At 43.4% G+C, this 21,663-nt stretch overlaps 1 protein-coding gene across 4 annotated transcripts in view; it reads right to left on the reverse strand.

The window, feature by feature from the left end:
• TPST1 (tyrosylprotein sulfotransferase 1) overlaps window positions 1–21,663 on the reverse strand; it is a 72,997-nt gene that overhangs the window by 36,848 nt on the left and 14,486 nt on the right. For 3 of the 4 annotated variants that reach the window (XM_044285691.1, XM_044285688.1, XM_044285687.1), the window contains exon 2: window positions 5,396–6,326. In XM_044285691.1, coding sequence (XP_044141626.1) covers window positions 5,396–6,234 — 839 coding nt within the window. In that variant the 5' untranslated portion in view covers window positions 6,235–6,326. Of the gene's footprint in view, window positions 1–5,395; window positions 6,327–7,071; window positions 7,208–21,663 lie in introns of those variants that run through there. The other variant, XM_044285690.1, reaches the window with a different exon arrangement.

Here is a 21,663-nt window from a genome sequence, read left to right on the forward strand (position 1 = left end):
GCCACTCTCAGTTAGCTATGCATAGTAGGGCCACAGTAATGCCCAGATAGATGTGTCCTTGTACTAGCGGCAGTACAATATGCCATGTGGCACTACCCATGTGTGGGAGGACACTACTTTGGGAGCATGCCCCTTGGTGCAGTTGCTGTACAGTCACCACCCGGGGATGTTGAAAACACATTTAGGCGGTTATACACTCCGGCTGCAGTTGTAGCTCCAGCTCCAAAGAATGTTAAGTGATTCCAATTTGCAAATTCACACAGACGTGTAAAGCATCACCAACGAGGCGTCGCCAGATGACTAATTACCAGTTACTTTCACAGGATATGACTCTGCCAACTAGGTGGCAAGTGCTGATAAAACGCCAAGTCACAGCACTGCCTGGAGTTTACGCATAGAACCCACATCTGCTTGCATGGCACAGATCTATGGCTGCCCTTATTTTCCATTACTAAAGCCACCCCCATAACCTTACCTCATGTAAACTGCCCAGCTCACATCCTTCATTCCTCCTTGCAGGGCCCCCGGCATTCCACCCACAACTATGCAGCTCATATTCAATGGAGCAAAGTGGTCGTCAGCGCAGAAACCACCACAAAAACCAATATACTGAATATTATAACACAGCATCAACCCGGAATAATCACTTACAGTAGCACTGACTTCCCTAATAATCTCTTACAGGAGTTAAATCGTTAACCATGGTCATCAAGTTGAACTTTTCACAAACTCAAGCAATTTTAGAGCAGGAGAAGGTAGAGCAAACGTCCTGTCTACTATTCACTTCTATAACACCAACATATACCACAGCGCTGAAAAGAGATGAGAATCACTCCCCTTTCCCTGTGTCTACAGGGTAACACTTTGTGGTGACCATGGGTTAACCTTCTACCAACATCAGAAAACTTCTGCAACATGTGAAGGCCCTCCGTCTACCTGCACACGGGGTGGGTAAACATGCAGGACAGCCCTACCCGTTTCTGCACCATACCTGCACCAAAAAACTCAAGTTTTCAGTGTGTTTTTTGTGGTGGAATTTTTGCCGTTTTGAAGCAGATCTCACCCTATCACTGAAAGGGCGAAATCCTCACCAAAAATGGCAAACATAATTGACATGCTGCGGATTTCTAAATTCACACGGAAGAAAGAAGCAAAGTGTACGTGAGATTATTTAAATTGTATTACGCTGCAGTTTTTGCACACACACAAAGTAGGTCTTTCAGAAATTCTGATTTCTGCAATAAAAACACGTGTTAGGCCTCATGCACATGACTTGTTTTGGTCCGCATCCATTTGCGGCTTGGATACGGATCCATTCACTTCAATCGGGCCGCAAAAGATGTGGACAGCACTCCGTGTGCTTTCCGCATCCGTTGCTTCGTTCCGTGGTCCGCAAAAAATTTAATATAACCTGGCCTATTCTTGTCCATTTTGCGGACAAGAATAGGCAGTTAAATTAATGTCTGTCCACGCCGTTCTACAAATTGCGTACGTCAGTGTTTTGCGGATCTGGAATTTGCGGACCGCAAAACACACAAAGGTCGTGTGCATGAGGCCTTACTTGGAGTTTTTGGTGCAGAGTTGATGCAGTTTTGCGTCAAATTTCACCCATGTCTTGAAAAGGCTGAAATCCACACAAAGAATTGACATGCTGAGGATTTCAAAATCCGCATGGCACGTCAATCTGCACAGAATGAAAAAAAAAAAAAGCAATGTATACATGAGATTTGTGAAGTCTCATACACTTTTCTGCTACTTTATTACTCTGTAATTCATCTATACGAGAATCCACTCCGAAAAACTGTGCGCAATTCACAACATGTACAGGTAGCTTTAAAAAGGTGTTGTCTCAGCAACAACGCTCTTCTAAAGGTCGCTTTCACAGTCAGTTGCCAGTTTTGGTCAGTATTTTTCGTCAGTATAGGGTCCATTCACCCAACCGTAGTGCCGCCATGCCTGTGTTGCAGACTCAATTTTTCACTGAAGAGTGCTGACCCGTTTTCCAAGGAAAGCACACATCTATTGATTTTTATTTTCTTTTATATTCATTTTTTTTTTTCTACTGACCATGGTACAGTGTAAAAAAAAAAAAAAAAAAAATCACGAAGACATGCACTACTTTGGTCCGTGATGCAGACCAAACACGCCCATGGCATTCGCGTTTGATCTGTTTTTCACTAAACACTAATAGGAGAGCCTCTGCTAATTAAAGGGGTTTTCCGAGATTTTACTACTGATGAACTATCTTCTTGATAGGTCCTCCGTATCTGATCATTGGGGGTCAGACACCCGGAGCCCACCGATCAGCAGTATGAGAAGGCACCAGCACTCCTGTGAGCGCCACAGCCTTCTCACATCTTTTCCTAGGCTCAGTGACATCACGTTCATCGGTCATGTAGCCTAGGCGCAGCTCAGCCCCTCAGAAGTGAATGGGGCTGAGCGCGATACCAAGCACAACCGCTTCTCTACGCTGTGTTACTGGAGATTTCCCCTTTCCCACTGCAGCGCACATGAGGATCGTGTGCTGACCAGATCCATCCATACGCTGTGCTTTGTAAGCTGTGAGAAGGCCACTGCACTCACAGGACTGAATGGTGGGGGTCTCGGTTATCAGACCCCCACAGATCAGATTCCGATGACCTATCCAGAGGATCTTTCCATTGACTTACAAATACAGATGAGAAATACTGACCAAGTGAAAGTGGCCAAAAACTGCCGCCCAGTTGATCGCTACAGTTGCTTTGTCTGCGCACTGCAGGAAACATGCAGTATAACATGGTGCCCATGTAAATCAATTGGCGGCCATATAAGACATGACCAGGCCATTTCGGCCAGAGCAGGAGATGCTCTATCTCAGGAGTTCGTTAGCACATAGTTGAGGTTTCCAGCAGGGAGAAGCCCCACTATGATATCTACAGTGTATGTCCTAACAGTGCACACAAACTGGGATTGTCTACAAGAGAGAACCCAATAAACCCCATGGTGAGGTGCTGCACAGACGGTCCTGCTGTACATGTACAGTGCTTTGATGGCACAGTCTCAAGATATTACATCAATCCTGGCTGTTTAACACCTCAGATTCGATTCTTTCGGATCAGACAGTTGGTCTGTGAAAAACAATGCTCAAGCGCATATACCCTTTGAATTGAATGGGTCAGTGTTCAGTCCGAAAGCGGGCCATTGTAAAAATAGACGGCATCCAAATAGAAATATTGCCCATGTGAAATCAGCTTTAGGCTGGTGAAAAATAAACATACAGACGTTGGGTGTAAAAAATAAATAAAAATACCGGTTTCAGAGTATGGTGAAAAAGCATTTTTTTTTATTCTTTAGTAAAACATTAAACTATTCTAACAACTTATCAATACATGGTACATTAAATGGTAAGAAAAACGTCATGGCTCCTCGTAGGTGGAGAGGTAATAAAAGTGGCTGTGTTGGGTTAATACTTAGATTAAAAAATATGAATATAGTTGTAGTTTAACAGATATTTTACCGTTGACAACGAGGGAGGGGGAGCCATCTTTTAAAGGTTAGACTGACATTCTTAGCTGCCCAGCGCTATACAGAAACGCGATGCAAGACTTCATGACCTGCATTTTGAACAAGAGGCTTGAATGCCTGTGTGTCTGATGAATGCTGGGCTCTAATCTGGGGGACAATCTTCTGGCATCGTACTATGCAGACCCTGTTACATCTTAGTTATAATATGTTTAGCTGGGGCCTGCAAAGACAACCTAGTGGATATTTAAGTGCAGAGACAACCGTTTGTGTAATATTTGTATCGAGCTGGAAGTAACTCAGTGGACACCGAATAACGTCCCTGCAGCTCTACCTCACAACCAGTTCCCTGCTGTTAGCCTGTTTGACCCTATAGTGCTCTTGAATCTATTGGATATTTTGTGCAAAAAAAAAATGGAATAAAGTTTAGTTTTTGTTGTTCTCTTCGGGCTAGATACTGATTAGAGAGTTGAACAACACACCTTTCTACCCCGAGTACCTGTAATGTTACACAATCTGTCATCTGACATCAATATAGATTTGTGACGCCGTCTATAATGTCTCAGAGCACGTTTCAGGCTTCAGGTCTAAGCCCTTTATACGCTGGGCTTTCTGCCCATACCAACTATAGCCCATATTGCAGTTTGCCAGTCAGGTTTGGCTCTGGTCACTATGGACCCAAGGCCTCTTCTTCAATCAGAGATTCTCAACCTTTTCACTATAGGCGAACCGTTATCAATGACGTGTTTGATGATCACAAACACAAAAGCTACAACCAGTAACAGAAAAACAGTAAATAAAATCTTAGGATTACAGTATAAGAATATGTATTTTTAAATTAAGAAAAGAACTACATAAAAAACGCCAAGAAGACCATCCATAATTTCAGTGGAAAAACGATCTTCTACAGGGGTGGTCCTTTCAAAGAAGATGACGATATACAGAGAATTAAAAATTTGTTGCAAAAATAAATAAATAAATAAATAATGTGGTCTACATTGGTCAGCAATATCTGCATGTTGCTCACAGCGTCCAATCAAACTCAGACTTTGTGTAGTTTCCAACTTCCAAACTGGAATTTGACTTGTTGCTATGGGCAACATGCCAACTTCACACTATTATGGGCCCCTTTAAAAAGATGCTTTGGGTTCCTGACTGAATTCTCCATGGCTGAAAATCATTGTATCAGCCATCCAGAAACATGCTAGATAGCTATAAATGGGTCATGTCCATGTCACACATGGAAAAAAAAACTAAAAACTTAAAGGGTCATTTATAAAAGCTGGTATAAAGTAGACCTGGCTTAGTTGCCCATAGCAACCAACCAGATTGCACCTTTCATTTTTCACAGCTCCTTTGGAAAAGGAAAGGAGGAATCTGGTGGGTTTCTATGGGCAACTAAGCCAGTTCTACTTTACCCCAGTTTGATAAATGACCCCAAAGTTTTCACATAAACCCATGGCCTGGGATGACAGGACATTTTATCACTGCATATTTACTGAGCAGACTCCATCATGCCATTTTTGCACCATTGACTTAAATGTAGAAAAAAAAAAAAAAAAGTAAAAAGGCCCGAAATAAAAATAAAAAAAAACACACAAAATATATATTTGTACTTTTTTACATCCAATAACACAAACCTTTGAAACTTACGATTTCTAGATCTGTTGCTTTTAACGGGTTCTCCTATTAAGGCATATGGATATCATATTAACCAGAGCAAAAAGACCCCAAAGGGCCACTGATCGCCTACAGCAACTGACCATCAGTTTGGATGAATATACAGTAAGCTGAGATTTTTGGTGGAACACTGGTCCTGTTTTCCAATGTCAAGCAGGACTACGTGTGAAGAAGATATACACAGGGTCATGGCTACAATACAACGAATACTTACTTGGACAGGGATACACCTCCAGCTTTGCCAATCATCTCCTCATGGTGTAGCACAGCATCATTCCATGGAATCATGAGAAATTTCAGTAATGTTTTCATCCAACGCTCTGGATGTAGAACCAGCTGTTCATAATGCACCATCATGCACCTGTCGTAGCCCACCTCAATGCACTGATTATACATGGTCTCTATGGCACGGTTCCACTTGGTTAAGCAATCTCTATAGCTATTCAAATCAAAGCCAGCTATAGTAACTTTTCGAGATATCATCGAGTGCACTGACGCGCGGCCATCTCTCACCATCAGGAGAAATTTGGCATTGGGAAATATCTTGGCTAAATAAGAGAGTGATTTTAAAGCAAACGGATCTTTGTTACATAGGTACGGTGCCGGTTCCCCATGCTTCACTATTATTTCCAGTAAAAAAGCCTGCATGGCTGCGTCCAGCACTTCATCCGTAACACCGGCCTCATCTAAACGAATTTTTTCTTTGCTGGATCGTGCCCACATTTGTTTGACCGCCAAGATTCGCGGAATAACTCTGGTCTCTTCTCCACATCGAATCTCAGGGTGGGCGTCAAGCATGGCACGCATTAGTGTAGTTCCACTGCGAGGTACTCCCCCAATAAATATTAATGGCATGTCCTTGTTATATGGAAAACTAGAATTTGCTCTTTGCAGAGTTCTTACAGTTGCTTTAGGGCTTTCCATTTTGACAGGCTGACTGCGTTCCTCTATTCGATGGTGGCACTCCATTGCGTGTTGACCTAAGTAGAAGACAGTCACGGAGCTTATCACTAGGCAGCCCAGCAGCAAGTTTTGCTTTAGTTTCCCAATCATTTTGACAACCAAAATGGGACAGATTGAGTCGGTGCAGTTTTTATTTACAACGGCATCCCAATAAGATCCTATTCCAAAAAGGTGAGCGCCATCTGCAGAACAAAAAATAAACGCACATTATTATAGCAAAAACAGACAGAGTCTGACAATCCGCGTAATGCAGCCAACCACCAATGAAAGAATAAAATACAGTAAAAAAAAAAAAAAAAAAAAAAAATGACCATCTGGAATAAGATTCTACAAGAAATTAAAAAATAAATAAAAATTTAAAACCATACTATGTAGCACTTATACCGTAATGAAAGAGCAGGGAAAAATCTACATGGTTACTGAGTTACTGGTAATTGATAGCAAGCTGAGAGAACCATAGTCTGGAACACTTCAAACACTACAGTCATCATTCATTTATGACAAGTTAATGATACATATCACCACAATCTCAATGGGGGCCTGGCATACATACTCTTCCATAACTCCCACTGGTTTCTCTGAAGGTTGACCATGCATGGGCAGTCATTTGACCATGCAATGCAGCACCGATTTGCTCTCAACACAGGTAGGGGGTTATAACTGGTGAAGTCTGGTCTCTAGCAGTCTCCTCGAGAATGCAACTCAACCTGCTGCTCTATTCTGGTGGTCCGAACCCCTACTTACCACCTATCTTGTGGATACGTTCTAAGTTTCTATCTTGGCACAAGCTCTAACTCTTATAGATATACATAAAACATAGATTATATTATACCTAGAGTAATAACTTGATGCAAGATAAATAAATAAAAAGTCAAAAGAAAAAAAAACATAATAAAAATATAAAAAGTAATAAAAATAACATCTTACCATTGTTCATATCACAATCTGTTATTATAAAAGGAGTTTCTATCGACAGTGCATTGAAGACTGACCAAAGATCCCGCTAGATGAGGACAGAGGACTTAACGGGATGTGACAGGCGAAGAGTGAATCAGCCCTTCAGTGGATTGCCTCAATAGCTAAAGAGTTTACGTATCGTCATCACAAAGCAGCGGCAGCAACCACCACTCCACAGCACAATTCTATTATCATGTAGTGACGCACATTGGCGGTATTTATAGATTCTTCCACTCTGTGGAGAAGGTCAGTGTGCAATGGCTGGGACCAATCATGGCTCATAAGTAGCCTCTCTCACTGACAATTAAGGAAGCTACGATTGATTTTTAGATAGAGACTGAAATTTGAGGGAATCGCTGTGTTTACTATACTAATACCACCGGAGAGAACACATTTAAGTGCTCTGTACATAGCAGTCATCATTTGTCCCCAAGCAGTCATCATTTGTCCCCAAGAGACCAAGGTACCAGTTACAGCTACAGATTATGGGGCACTTAGTAAGCGGTTAGTAGAACTGCACTCTACTGAGGCCATCACAGGAGATTCACAGCAGCATCAGATTTGTTTTAAAAGGTTTGGGGCAGTAGGGCTTCCTGTATAAAGATAAAAGACTATGGGGGAGATTAATCAAACTGGTGTAAAGTAGAACTGGCTTAGATGCCCATAGCAACAAATCAGATTCCACCTTTAATTTTTCACAGCTCCACCGGAAACTGAAAGGTGGAATATGATTGGTTGCTATAGGCATCTAAGCCAGTTCTACTTTGAAACAGTTTGACAAATCTTCCCCTATTTCTCAAACATCAATTTCTGCACTACTGCGGTCATAGAGAACGCACATGCTCATGACTACTCTGTGTGACTTACTTTACATGTGACTTAAGAATTTGTACGGTAATAACTCCATAACATTTTACATACTTTCTCATCTATCAGCCAAAATGCTGGCCCCTGTACTTACCGAATATCCCATCTAGATGACTGCAACAACCTACTGTTCCCAAGACTAACATCCCACCAATGCAGCCCAAAGTCTTCTGCTGGACTCCTCAACTTCGCTCTTCATTCTCTGAACTGTGTACAATTGGCTACTGCCAACATTTCCACACTATGCTCCAGACACTCTCCACATATGACCTCTATTCTGCCAAGGACCTCTGTTTAAACCATCTCCTCACAGCCTAAAATTTAGGGCATCTACCATGCACTCTTTCTTCCTCATGCCATCCATTTATGTTAAACCCACCAAAGCCACAGATCGTTTGGTTGCACATTAGCATGCAAATCTTATGCAATACTTTGTTACCCTCCTAGCTGCATCCTTTTCATCTCAAAGCTCCAGTGCTGTTTTCTGGGTGTCCATATTCAGGAGTAATGCTTCTTATTTTACTGCACTTAGTCTGGAATCACACATGCAGTTTTTGACACCGTTTCTTTGTTGTTTTTTTAAGCCAAAGCCACAACTTGATCCAGCAGAAAGGAGAAGTATAAGCTATTTCTTTAGATTTCTGCTGCATGTGTACCTCCAGCCTTATTGGTGCTCGTATTGGGTGTGACATCTAGAAGGTCTTAAGGCAGTCATACAATAGCTGTGAGGCCAAAAGATTGTTCGGCCAACAGCTCCCTTTCTCGTCTCCCTCCTGCTCCCCCATACACATACAGGTCCTTCTCAAAAAATTAGCATATTGTGATAAAGTTCATTCTTTTCTGTAATGTACTGATAAACATTAGACTTTCATATATTTTAGATTCATTACACACAACTGAAGTAGTTCAAGCCTTTTATTGTTTTAATATTGATGATTTTGGCATACAGCTCATGAAAACCCAAATTTCCTATCTCAAAAAACTAGCATATTTCATCCGACCAATAAAAGAAAAGTGTTTTTAATACAAAAAAAGTCAACCTTCAAATAATTATGTTCAGTTATGCACTCAATACTTGGTCGGGAATCCTTTTGCAGAAATGACTGCTTCAATGCAGCGTGGCATGGAGGCAATCAGCCTGTGGCACTGCTGAGGTGTTATGGAGGCCCAGGATGCTTCGATAGCGGCCTTAAGCTCATCCAGAGTGTTGGGTCTTGCGTCTCTCAACTTTCTCTTCCCAATATCCCACAGATTCTCTATGGGGTTCAGGTCAGGAGAGTTGGCAGGCCTATTGAGCACAGTAATACCATGGTCAGTAAACCATTTACCAGTAGTTTTGGCACTGTGAGCAGGTGCCAGGTCGTGCTGAAAAATGAAATCTTCATCTCCATAAAGCTTTTCAGCAGATGGAAGCATGAAGTGCTCCAAAATCTCCTGATAGCTAGCTGCATTGACCCTGCCCATGATAAAACACAGTGGACCAACACCAGCAGCTGACATGACACCCCAGACCATCACTGACTGTGGGTACTTGACACTGGACTTCAGGCATTTTGGCATTTCCCTCTCCCCAGTCTTCCTCCAGACTCTGGCACCTTGATTTCCGAATGACATGCAAAATTTGCTTTCATCCGAAAAAAGTACTTTGGACCACTCGGCAACAGTCCAGTGCTGCTTCTCTGTAGCCCAGGTCAGGCGCTTCTGCCGCTGTTTCTGGTTCAAAAGTGGCTTGACCTGGGGAATGCGGCACCTGTAGCCCATTTCCTGCACACGCCTGTACACGGTGGCTCTGGATGTTTCTACTCCAGACTCTTCCGCAGGTCCCCCAAGGTCTGGAATCGGTCCTTCTCCACAATCTTCCTCAGGGTCCGGTCACCTCTTCTCGTTGTGCAGCATTTTCTGCCACACTTTTTCCTTCCCACAGACTTCCCACTGAGGTGCCTTGATACAGCACTCTGGGAACAGCCTATTCGTTCAGAAATTTCTTTCTGTGTCTTACCCTCTTGCTTGAGGGTGTCAATGATGGCCTTCTGGACAGCAGTCAGGTCGGCAGTCTTACCCATGATTGCGGTTTGGAGTAATGAACCAGGCTGGGAGTTTTTAAAAGCCTCAGGAATCTTTTGCAGGTGTTTAGAGTTAATTAGTTGATTCAGATGATTAGGTTAATAGCTCGTTTAGAGAACCTTTTCATGATATGCTAATTTTTTGAGATAGGAATTTGGGGTTTTCATGAGCTGTATGCCAAAATCATCAATATTAAAACAATAAAAGGCTTGAACTACTTCAGTTGGTGTGTAATGAATCTAAAATATATGAAAGTCTAATGTTTATCAGTACATTACAGAAAATAATGAACTTTATCACAATATGCTAATTTTTCGAGAAGGACCTGTATATGTTTGGTTCACCAAACTTGGATTCAATGAGGAGAAAGCCCCAGCCAGACACCTCTGTCGGTGGCTTACCACCCTTGAGAACAAAAAGATTGGGTAAAAATATTCCCTTCCTCCGCTGACAATCTGTTGAGGGAGAGTCGGGAGCTCCCCACCCGCATTAGACTTTCAGCCATATACTAATGGGTGTGGGGCCTTTTAGAGAATATTTTTATTGACTACCGCCATAAAGATCTGTAACGATTGGTCCTTTTACATGGACCGACAACAGACCAATTATCAGGAATGTTTAGTTCATTCCTGATAGTTGCCTAAAACATTGGTCCATGTAAAAGGACTGTATGAAGAGGAGAAGGACAGATCAACCAAGTACAGTATGAGACTGATCACAGAGCTCTACTTGAATGCTTTGAAAGTTTATTCAGGTAGGATATAAATAATAAAACACAGAAGCCAGTAATTTGTGCTTTTTACCAGAACTGTAGACTAAAGAAATCAGCAGAGAAGATAAAAGGACACAGAGCACTGTAATTACAATGCTGGCTGCGGGAACGTCTTTACATAGCATTTCTTAATTTAAGGGCATATGTCTAGAGTAGACTTTGGGCTTTATGGTTTATACCAACATTTGGCATTAGCCGCAGGTTAAATGTGACCAGGAAATGAAAAGGGTTTCATCCAATGTGATCCGACAACTGGATACCAGCGATTTCAATAAAAATTACAGTGATGTCATAACTGATGATGTCATAGTAAATTTACTGCTTACACTTTCATTAAAAAAGTCGATAACCTGTAAATGGCCGCAGCCCATTTCTATGAAAAATAAATAAAAATCAGTAACAAGCAGGATTGGTGATAAATCATGTCAATCAGCTCCATTTACCTACATGGAGCAATCATTAATGCAATCGTCTCTTTAGATCGTTTCATTATTGTTGACAGCACATCCCCATTGACACGGGACAATGTGCTGCCAGCAAATTATGATTTGAATGTCCACAATAAAGAAGTGTTGGTTGCTCACTGAACAGGTTTCCACTGACCCATGATTGGGAACAAGCATTGTCAAGCGCGATCACTCACCCAATCAGCAAGTAAATGGGCCCTACCACTGCCACCATCAACAATGTGTGCAATCATGTCCGCTATATAAATAGGAGTAATAAATATATAAATGACTCAAACAGAGGATGGTGGCCCCTGTACTAGTGAGGGAGCCCACCCATGTTTGGGAAAGCCCATTTAAAGGTTCTCCTGCAGTATTTCAGTTCTAACATCTTCATTCACACGGCTGTGAGACAGCTGTATGCTTCATATAAAATGCAGGATGGTGTGCATGCACTGTTAGGATATAGTTACACTCCGCATTTGTCACCTACGTTTCCGGCACATATTTTCTTCCTAAATGTGGGAAGTGCTGGAAATAGAGGAGGGCAGCACTCTACTATCTCAGGCAGTCCCAAACACTGTGAATGGAGAGACAGGGCACATGCTCGACCACTACTGCATTCAAACCAGAGACAGGACCCCCATTCCTGGAATCGCCAGGGTCCCAGCGGTTGGACCCTCACCAATCAGCCACCTATCCTGTGCTTTTGTTTGTGATGTTTTGGGGGGTTTGTGGCTTTTTTAAAATGTTACATTATCTAGAATTTCTTAGGACACATAAGGCATTGTGTATGGGACCACTGGAAACCCCTTCACATCATCCCTCACTTTGAAACAGATAATGATAAAGTGCAGACAATCAGTAGACTGAGGAACACCACGAAGACATCAGATTCTTCCTCACACTCCTGAAGTTGTCAGTATTATTCAGGCTGAACTGTAGACACATGCTTATTCCCATAGCTTTCCGGTACAGGGCTGGGAAACGCATTAGCCGCTTGCACATAAGTGTGAAGTATTTTTCCTTTTTTTTTTTTTATAAACTAGATAAGGCCACAAAACCGCATATTGATCTGCTTGCCTGAGAAATCGAAACCCAGAGTCTGCCTCCTCCTCCTCTATTCATTCAGCAACATATGTGCTAACATCTGATCACTATACAGCCAAATAAACTCATTAGGACGTCTCCGCTGGGAAAAGTACACAGGAAACCCATCTCACGCCATATCCATAAATGTTAACTGCAGTCTGTCAGCCATGTATTTAGAGGTGGTCAATACAACTTCTCATTTTTATACAGTAAAAGGTTAGCTTAGGCTACTTTCACACCTGCGTTTAGGTGCGGATCCGTCTGGTATCTGCACAGACTATTGGGGAAAAGAAAGAGCTGTATGTTAGATTTCAATATGACCGATCCTTCTGCCCTCAATTCCCCCATTTAGAACACATATACACAGTAGGCCTAGCCAAGTATGCATGAGTATTAGAGGTGGGTTGGGTCCGGAGGAACAGCTCAGTCAGATGAGAGTTTTCTAAACTGTATAGTTATGGACTGCATCAAACTGCACAGTGTATAGGGTAGAATTGATAGAAGCTGACAATTAGTTCACCTGCAACCATACAATATTTCCCCCAAGCAAGGTTCAGAGCAAACACTGGTAAAACAAATATTATTGTGGTCACAATGCTCTCAACTATACAAACTGGATTGAAACCATAAACAGATATTAGACAAATTCACCAACAAGAATTTTGACCCCAAAAAAGTGCATACACAGACTAAATGCAAAGCATAGAAGCATGCCTGAAGCTAGATGTAGCTCAAAAGGCTTTCAAAAAGGCTTCTAGTGAATAATCTTAGGAGAGTCGTTCAGTCTGGAAAATGGCCAAAGCAAAGGAGCAATCAGAGCCAACATCTAGTGCTCTGTTCCGTTACAATTAATCATATGGGATGTGAGGACACTACAATTGCAATATGTTCTCAGGGATTTACATGCATGGCTAAGGTGCAATCATTCGAGAACACTGCTTGATGACATCCCTACTGTAAGATGGTATACAAGCCAAATTACATTCTTACAACAAGCTAATTTCACTGGGTAGCATAGGGCAAACAGTAACTACACAACATTATAGTGCTTGAAGGAAAAGTTGCAGAGTAATGGAAATTATAGGATTGATACATGTTATTGATATGCAAAAGATAACAAAATGGAAATAAAATATTTTAGAACATCTCAATTTATTCAGTATCAAGTGCGAGAGCCATGTGCAGAAATACATGCACTTAGAGGTCTTGGCATGCAATCAAAGAGGTTATAAATGGTTCTCTGAGGAATGTGCTGGCATACTGAATGCACTTGGGCACAAAAATCATCAAGATCTGCTGCTGGCAGCTCCCTTTGCAATTGCCAAAGACGTCCCAGATGTGCTCGACGGGAGACAAGTCTGGAGATACTGCAGGCCACGGTAACTCGTTTAGGCCATGCAGGCTGCTCACAATAGCACAAGCAACAGGAGGCCTGGCTTTGCCCTGTTGGAAAAGGATTGCCGGGACACTATGGAAAAATGGCAGTACAACTGGTTCGAAATCAATGTAACACTGACCAATCTCCAGCTATCTTTACATCAGTAACAAAAGCAGGAACCATCGCTAAAGAGGAAAGACCTCTGTTCCAGCCTTGCTGTGCACCATGATAGTCCTTGAGAGCGGTGGCGTGAGGTCAATGGAACACCTATAGTTGGAGGTCTGGCTCATAGCCCAATGTTGTGTAAAACACCTGATGGTTTGTGTAGACAGTATTTGCCACCGACGACTTGTGATGTGACGCCCCATTTCACTTGCAGTACAGAATACATCACTACAAGGCATTCTTCTAACCAGATGATCCATCCATGCAGACGTTCACCTCGTTGCACCTCTTGCTGTCATTTCAGTTAGTCTTTGTTCTTCCAAACACTGGGACACGTAGCGTTGAAGAGTGCATCTCAGCCTAGGCCCACAGTGATCTGCCAGAGTGATGACCAAGGTCTCTCAGTTCAAGGATTCTGCCCAAGTGGCAATAACTGGAACCTCGACAAACTGTAGGCATCACACAATTATGCTATGCAACTTGATCGGATTTTTCAGGTTTATGTCACTAAAAACATTGCTTTCAATCTGACTTATATGCCCTTCTCACATACCACCAATTACAACTAGTTGTTAAAAAATTTAATCAACTGCAGCTCTTAGAGATATCTGCTACTTTCTCAATTTGTATAACCTTGCAGCTTGTCCTTATTGGTGTTGCAATTTCAATGTTGAGGAGTGTACATAATGGAATATCGTGGCGATATCCACTGACATTAAAGGTCACCATAAGCAAGAACACACCATAAATATTTCCCTAGAAATGAAAGGAAGAGGGCATCATGAAGAGGTCATTCATGTCCTCATTTTCACAAATGGTATATTGCCTTATTATCACTCCTATTATACAAACAGCATAATAGTATTTTTTCATTTTTGCAAAAAAAAAAAACATATAGGTGATAGATTATGGTATGTTCCTTGTACTGCACAGGCCTACAGTGCTGAACACTACAGTTTAGGCTGGACAAAGATCACCAGTAGTGAATAAGCATTTTTCATGTGGTCGTGGGCTTCCTCTGTATGCTTCTGCTTCCTTCTAGGCTCCATAAAAAACATATACTGGTAGATTAGTTGACCCTTGTGCATGTATAGGAAAATGAGACTGAGCCCCATTAGGGTCAGAGACTGAACGGTGACAATCTCTGCTGCAGGTATAGAAGCAGGGTGGATAAAAATCAATGATTTAAAATATATATATATAAAAATTGGATTTTTTTTAATTTAAATTGGATTTGTTTTTTAGATAAAATGCTTTTTGGGGAAAATATATTACCATCCAAAGTAGGGCTGCAGCTAACGATTATTTGAATAATCGATTAGTTGCCGATTAATTTCTACGATTAATCGATTAATCGGGAAAAACGACAAAATTACAAAACAGAGGTTTATATGATCTTACTTGAAAAATTATGTTCAAAGGCCATATTAAAACAAATTGTGGACGACACTTATGGGGGAATTGTGGACGACACTTATGGGGGAATTGTGGACGACACTTATGGGGGAATTGTGGACGACACTTATGGGGGATTGTGGACGACACTTTGGGTGATCTGTGGACGACACTTATGGGGATCTGTGGACGACACTTATGGGTGGATCTGTAGGACGACACTTATGGGGGATCTGTGGACGACACTTATGGGGGATCTGTGGACAGCACTTATGGGGGATCTGGGACGACACTTATGGGGGATTCTGTGGACGACACTTATGGGGGATCTGTGGACGACACTTATGGGGGATCTGTGGACGACACTTATGGGGGATCTGTGGACGACACTTATGGGGGATCTGTGGACGACACTTATGGGGGATCTGTGGACGACACTTATGGGGGATCTGTGGACGACACTTATGGGGGATCTGTGGACGACACTTATGGGGGATCTGTGGACGACACTTATGGGGGATCTGTGGACGACACTTATGGGGGATCTGTGGACGACACTTATGGGGGATCTGTGGACGACACTTATGGGGGATCTGTGGACGACACTTATGGGGGATCTGTGGACGACACTTATGGGGGATCTGTGGACGACACTTATGGGGGATCTGTGGACGACACTTATGGGGGATCTGTGGACGACACTTATGGGGGGATCTGTGGACGACACTTATGGGGGGATCTGTGGACGGCACTTATGGGGGGATCTGTGGACGGCGTTTATGGGGGGATCTGTGGACGGCGTTTATGGGGGATCTGTGGACGGCGTTTGGCGACTTATGGGGGGATCTGTGGACGACACTTATGGGGGGATCTGTGGACGACACTTATGGGGGGATCTGTGGACGACACTTATGGGGGGATCTGTGGACGACACTTATGGGGGGGGATCTGTGGACGGCGTTTATGGGGGATCTGAGGACGACACTATTATGGGGGATCTGTGGACGGCGTTTATGGGGGATCTGTGGACGGCGTTTATGGGGGATCTGTGGACGGCGTTTATGGGGGATCTGTGGACGACACTATTATGGGGGATCTGTGGACGACCACTATTATGGGGGATCTGTGGACGACACTATTATGGGGGATCTGTGGACGGCGTAGTTATGGAGAGGGGGATATGTGCACTGTTATGGGCATAACAGTGCACAGATCCCTTTCCTCATAACAGTGCACAGACCCCCCTTCCCATAGCAGTGCCATACACAGACCCCCCCTCCTCCCCATAGCAGTGCTATAGACAGATCCTCCCCCCTCCCCATAGCAGTGCTATACACAGACCCCCCCTTCCCCCTAACAGCCCCGGCGCTTGCATCTTTATTTTACCTTTTTACAATGACGCTCCCGCTCCTGTAACAGCCAGGCAGAGCGGACGGCGGCGTAACGTCACTCAATCACGTGACGCGCCTGCTCCGCCCACTTCATGAATGAAGGAGGCGGAGCAGGCGCGTCACGTGATTGAGTGACGTTACGCCGCCGTCCGCTCTGCCTGGCTGTTACAGGAGCGGGAGCGTCATTGTAAAAAGGTAAAATAAAGATGCAGCGCCCGCCCGCCCGCCCGAATAGCAACGAATCGGCGATTATTCGATAACTGGATTCGTCGACAACGAATCCAGTTATCGAATATAATCGATTACATCGATTAATCGTTGCAGCCCTAATCCAAAGGTTATTCCATCATGAAATAAAGATTATTTTTTTAATTATGTAGAATAAGGCTGTATATGTTTAATTTTTTTGGTAAATAAATTCCTTTAATCCATTCACAATGTCATGCTCTTCCAAAGGGTTTTTGAAGGATTATTGGGCAGTTTCTCTGCCTACAAGATATTATGACAGATGTTTGGTTTACTTTTGCAGTTCTCAAAACTGAATTTGACTCAGCAGAGATCACATGCCTCTTCTTCACAGCAAAAATGTTATAACATGAACAGAGTTGAGAAAAATACCTTAAGCCAACAAAGGAGGCAATATGGACAATCACAATACATTAGTAAGTGCCTTGTATTAACTTTCTCTACATGATAAATGCCATTTGCAGAAGTGAGATAACCAAGCATTAAAAGGCCTTAAAAGGCTTATCAGGTGGTAAATAACTTTAATGCTTAATCTATGACTAGTCACAGCACAACCACTATAAAAGAGGATGTACTACATTCGAGCTAGCAGAAACTCCTCTGAACCACAACACAGTACTTCTCACACAGCACCAAGCTTACTCAGTTTTTCCAGGAATGTAACTGTCATTAACACCAGCAAATTCACATTCAGAGAAATCCTCCTGGAAGTGGAGCAGACAATAAACCAAGATGACTGCGTGGCAGAGATGTGGAATATACACCAAGGACTGTCCTCGCATAATAATATCATTCTGTTTAGACATTCTTCCCAACCTAAAACAGATTTGATCAAGACCAGCTGTCCTAATGGCAAAGAGAACTGGATGATTAGCACATATTCCAATGCACTGGAAAGCACTGCGGCAGGCAAGGGAGACTAGAGGAGTGAAGAGCATTACTGGTTGTAGCCAGTAACGCTAATATTTGCCTACTGAACTCCTTAAGGCTTTGGCTCTGTTACAGAAGTCCTGCTCGTCTTGTGTCCCAAAATCTATATATGAACCCCCCTTCCCAAGACTGCAGTCTGCTCCATTGTCACTCATCCTATATTAGCCTATCCTGATGCAGTACAAGAGCCCCACTGTCTTGACCAGGTACAGATGGTTTTCCGGTTTTGCCATTTTCAGCATCTATTAACATCAAACAATAAGTTGTGACATTTTCCTCTGGATTGGTTCCCTATCCCGAAGACATCACTTCTACATCTGAGGTGTGGCAAAGCTTGTAAGGTTCTGCCCCGTAGACACAATCATCAGTGACCTTGCCTCCCCGCGGCGGTGTTCTGCTCATTCTCCTGGACCCTGCCCTTTAGATATGATGTCAGCAAATGATGTTGTGTCTTAGGCCTCATGCACACGACCGTTGTTTGGGTCCGCATCCGAGCCGCCGTTTTGGCGGCTAGAATGCGGACCCATTCACTTCAATGGGGCCGCAAAAGATGCGGGCAGCACTCCGCGTGCTGTCCGCATCCGTGGCTCCGTTCCGAGGCCCCGCAAAAAAAATAAAAATAACATGTCCTATTCTTGTCCGCGCTTTCCGCATTTATATTGCAAATTGCGGAAGGCAAAACGAGCGGCTTCCGGTTTTTGCGGATCTGCGGTTTGCGCACTGCAAAAAACGGCACGGTCGTGTGCATGAGGCCTTAGGGTGGAGTTTTTCTAGCAGGGCTTCAAACAGGCTTGGAGGATCTGTGATGTTCGAGCTGAAAGGGGGAAGGAGAGGCAGAGACCTTATGCTGGACAATCCCCACGAGTCATGCGGCGGGATGTAAACACAGGATGCGGGTCACAGATCACAATTACCCTGGAAGAGTCAAAATGTACTCAGAACGTCATCATCTGACATGGCAGAATACTGGTGTTTTTTTTTTTCTGTGAACTATGGCAAGAAACTTTTTAACTGAGTTTTTCAATACCTTTTATGATGTGCCATCACCCTGTAGTCAGGGCTAGGGCACTGAACAAAATCTTTGCCCTGGGTGAAGCAAGAGCTAGCTATGACTTTCTTCTCTTATCAGGGAGAAAATAAAGATGGAATTACACGTACCAATAATTGTCCAGATTATCAGAAACAATCATAATGTGAATGCTCGTTCCCTATAACCTGGCCATCTAAATGAACGAGCGAAATGCTTGTTCATTGGGTGATCCTGTCGGTCATAGTCAGCAAATCGTGTGGTCTAAACAGCAACCTGCTGCCCAGAAACAGTGATTCTGTATGGGAATGAAGGATCGCTATAGCCATCCCTCGTTCTCCTACTGTGGAGGTGATCGCTGAATGTAAACACAGTGGTCACTTTCACTGAACGAGCAGCTGATTGTCGGGAAGGAATGCTTCATTCCCAACAATTGGCTGTTGCATCGGCCCGTCTAAACTCGCCTTAAGGATATATGGATTTTTGGAGCGGATTCTACACCGAAACATATGCAGATATTCCACATTTCAGTGGGTAATCCACATTTTAATTTTGACAGCTTTCTTTCTTCTGCTTGTGGTTTTCTAAGGCTTCGTTCACATCACCGTTCAGCCTTTCCGTTCTCCTGCTCCGTTTAGGAGCAGGAGAACGGAAAGGACGGATTAGGGTCCATTCACACGTCCGTGTGTGTTTTGCAGATCCACGGACATCGGCGATGTGCGTTCCGCATTTTGCGGACCGCACATCACTGGCACTTAATAGAAAATGCCTATTCAATTGCGGACAAGAATAGGACATGTTCAATTTTTTCGCGATCGGAATTGCCGACCCGGAAGTGCGGATCCGCAATTCCGGATCCGGGCAGCAGATAGTGCTGCCCCATAGAAATGAATGGGTCCGCAATTCCGTTCCACATTGCGGACGTGTGAATGGACTCTTAGGCACATAACTAAGCCGAACGGAACCTAAGGACGTCATAGTCTATAATGGGGTCCGTTAGGTTTCCGCTCAGAGGAAGATTTTTGAAGCAGAGACAAAAGTCCTGCATGCACAACTTTTGTCTCCACTCCAAAATCTTCTGAGCGGAAACCTAACGAAGCCCATTATAGTCTATGGGGTCCTTAGGTTCCGTTCGGCTCAGTTATGTGCCTAATCCATCTGGAACGATGATGCCTTAACGAAGCCTTAAATCGCAAAAAAACTGAAGAAAGAAGTATCCTGTCCATTCTTGAAATTTTACCACAAAAACAATAGTGTGTTTCATGTTAACATAACTTTATTCATTCTCATGTTTAAACAGTGCTTTTTCTTCTGTACAGGCGATGTGAAGGATGGCGTTATCCTAAGCAGAACCTATTGAGATAGTCCATATTTCTAGTGAACAAAGCACATGTATCATCACAGAAGACTTCAACCAACTCACCCAAACCGGCCTCCCACTGACTACAGTGCAGTGGCCAAACCGGGAGTGCATTCCCTCTACCCGGGGTCTCATTAACACTAGGCCCTCAGCCCAACATCCATTACTTTACACCCTCAGGGCTCGTGCACACGGCAGTTGCCGTATTTGTGACCTGCAAATTGCGGAGCCGCAAAACACGGATACTGGTCGTGTGCGTTCCGCATTTTGTGGAAAGGAACATTCTGCCCTCTAAAGAACTGACCTATCCTTATCTATAATGTGGAAAATAATATGACATGTTCTATTTTTTGGGCGGGAGCAGCGGAATGGACATATGAAGTGAACAGGTCCGGATCCAACCGGCAAAAAATGTGGATCGGATGCAGACATAAACAACGGTCGTGTGCATGAGCCCTTAGACCACCGCATCACTGGCAGTGACCAAGAGACATTTTTACAAGTCGGAGCCCCTTCCGTTCTTATGTTGATGACCTATCCTGAGGATAGGCTATCAATATCAAAATCCTAGAAAACCTCAAAGTCACGGTGTAGCCTTCCTCTCAGTATGGTTGTTTCTGAATGCCAGAGAAATACAAAATAACACAGGAAGAAGATGAGCGGGGCAAGATAGGTATATACCGTCAATAGACACATTGGTCCAGATGAGTAGGCAGCCACGAATGGTTTTACATTTGGAAATCCAGCATCTGCTTAATAACTCAGAATTCTCTACAATGAAATATTGAAGTACTTCATGCAAGAGAACTCTGGGGACGTCTATTTCTAGGTAGTTTTGCATTTAGTGCAAAATGCTCTTTCAATATTAATAGCACGCAGTTCCACTTTAATGGAGTCTGCAGATCACACGATAACACCTGACCACATAACCCTTGTGCTTGCTGCAGGGTGATACAATATACACAGTGCCCTGTCAAGGTATTCACCGCCCTTTAATGGGTTTTTTCTGTTGTTGCATTACAATCTGAAATTAAAATGGATTTTTAATTTTAATTTTATGTAATGAACCAGAAACAATAGTCTAAGGCTACTTTCACACTTGCGTTCGTCGGTCCACTCGTGAGCTCCGTTTGAAGGAGCTCACGAGCGGACCCGAACGCCTCCGTCCAGCCCTGATGCAGTCTGAATGGAGCGGATCCGCTCAGACTGCATCAGTCTGGCGGCGTTCAGCCTCCGCTCCGCTCACCTCCGCACGGCCAGGCGGACAGCTGAACACTGCTTGCAGCGTTCAGCTGTCCGCCTGGCCGTGCGGAGGCGAGCGGATCCGTTCAGACTTACAATGTAAGTCAATGGGAACGGATCCGCTTGAAGATGACACCATATGGCTCAATCTTCAAGCGGATCCGTCCCCCATTGACTTTACATTAAA

Source organism: Bufo gargarizans, chromosome 3 (genome assembly GCF_014858855.1).
Source record: "Bufo gargarizans isolate SCDJY-AF-19 chromosome 3, ASM1485885v1, whole genome shotgun sequence".
Taxonomy (NCBI): Eukaryota; Metazoa; Chordata; class Amphibia; order Anura; family Bufonidae; genus Bufo; species Bufo gargarizans.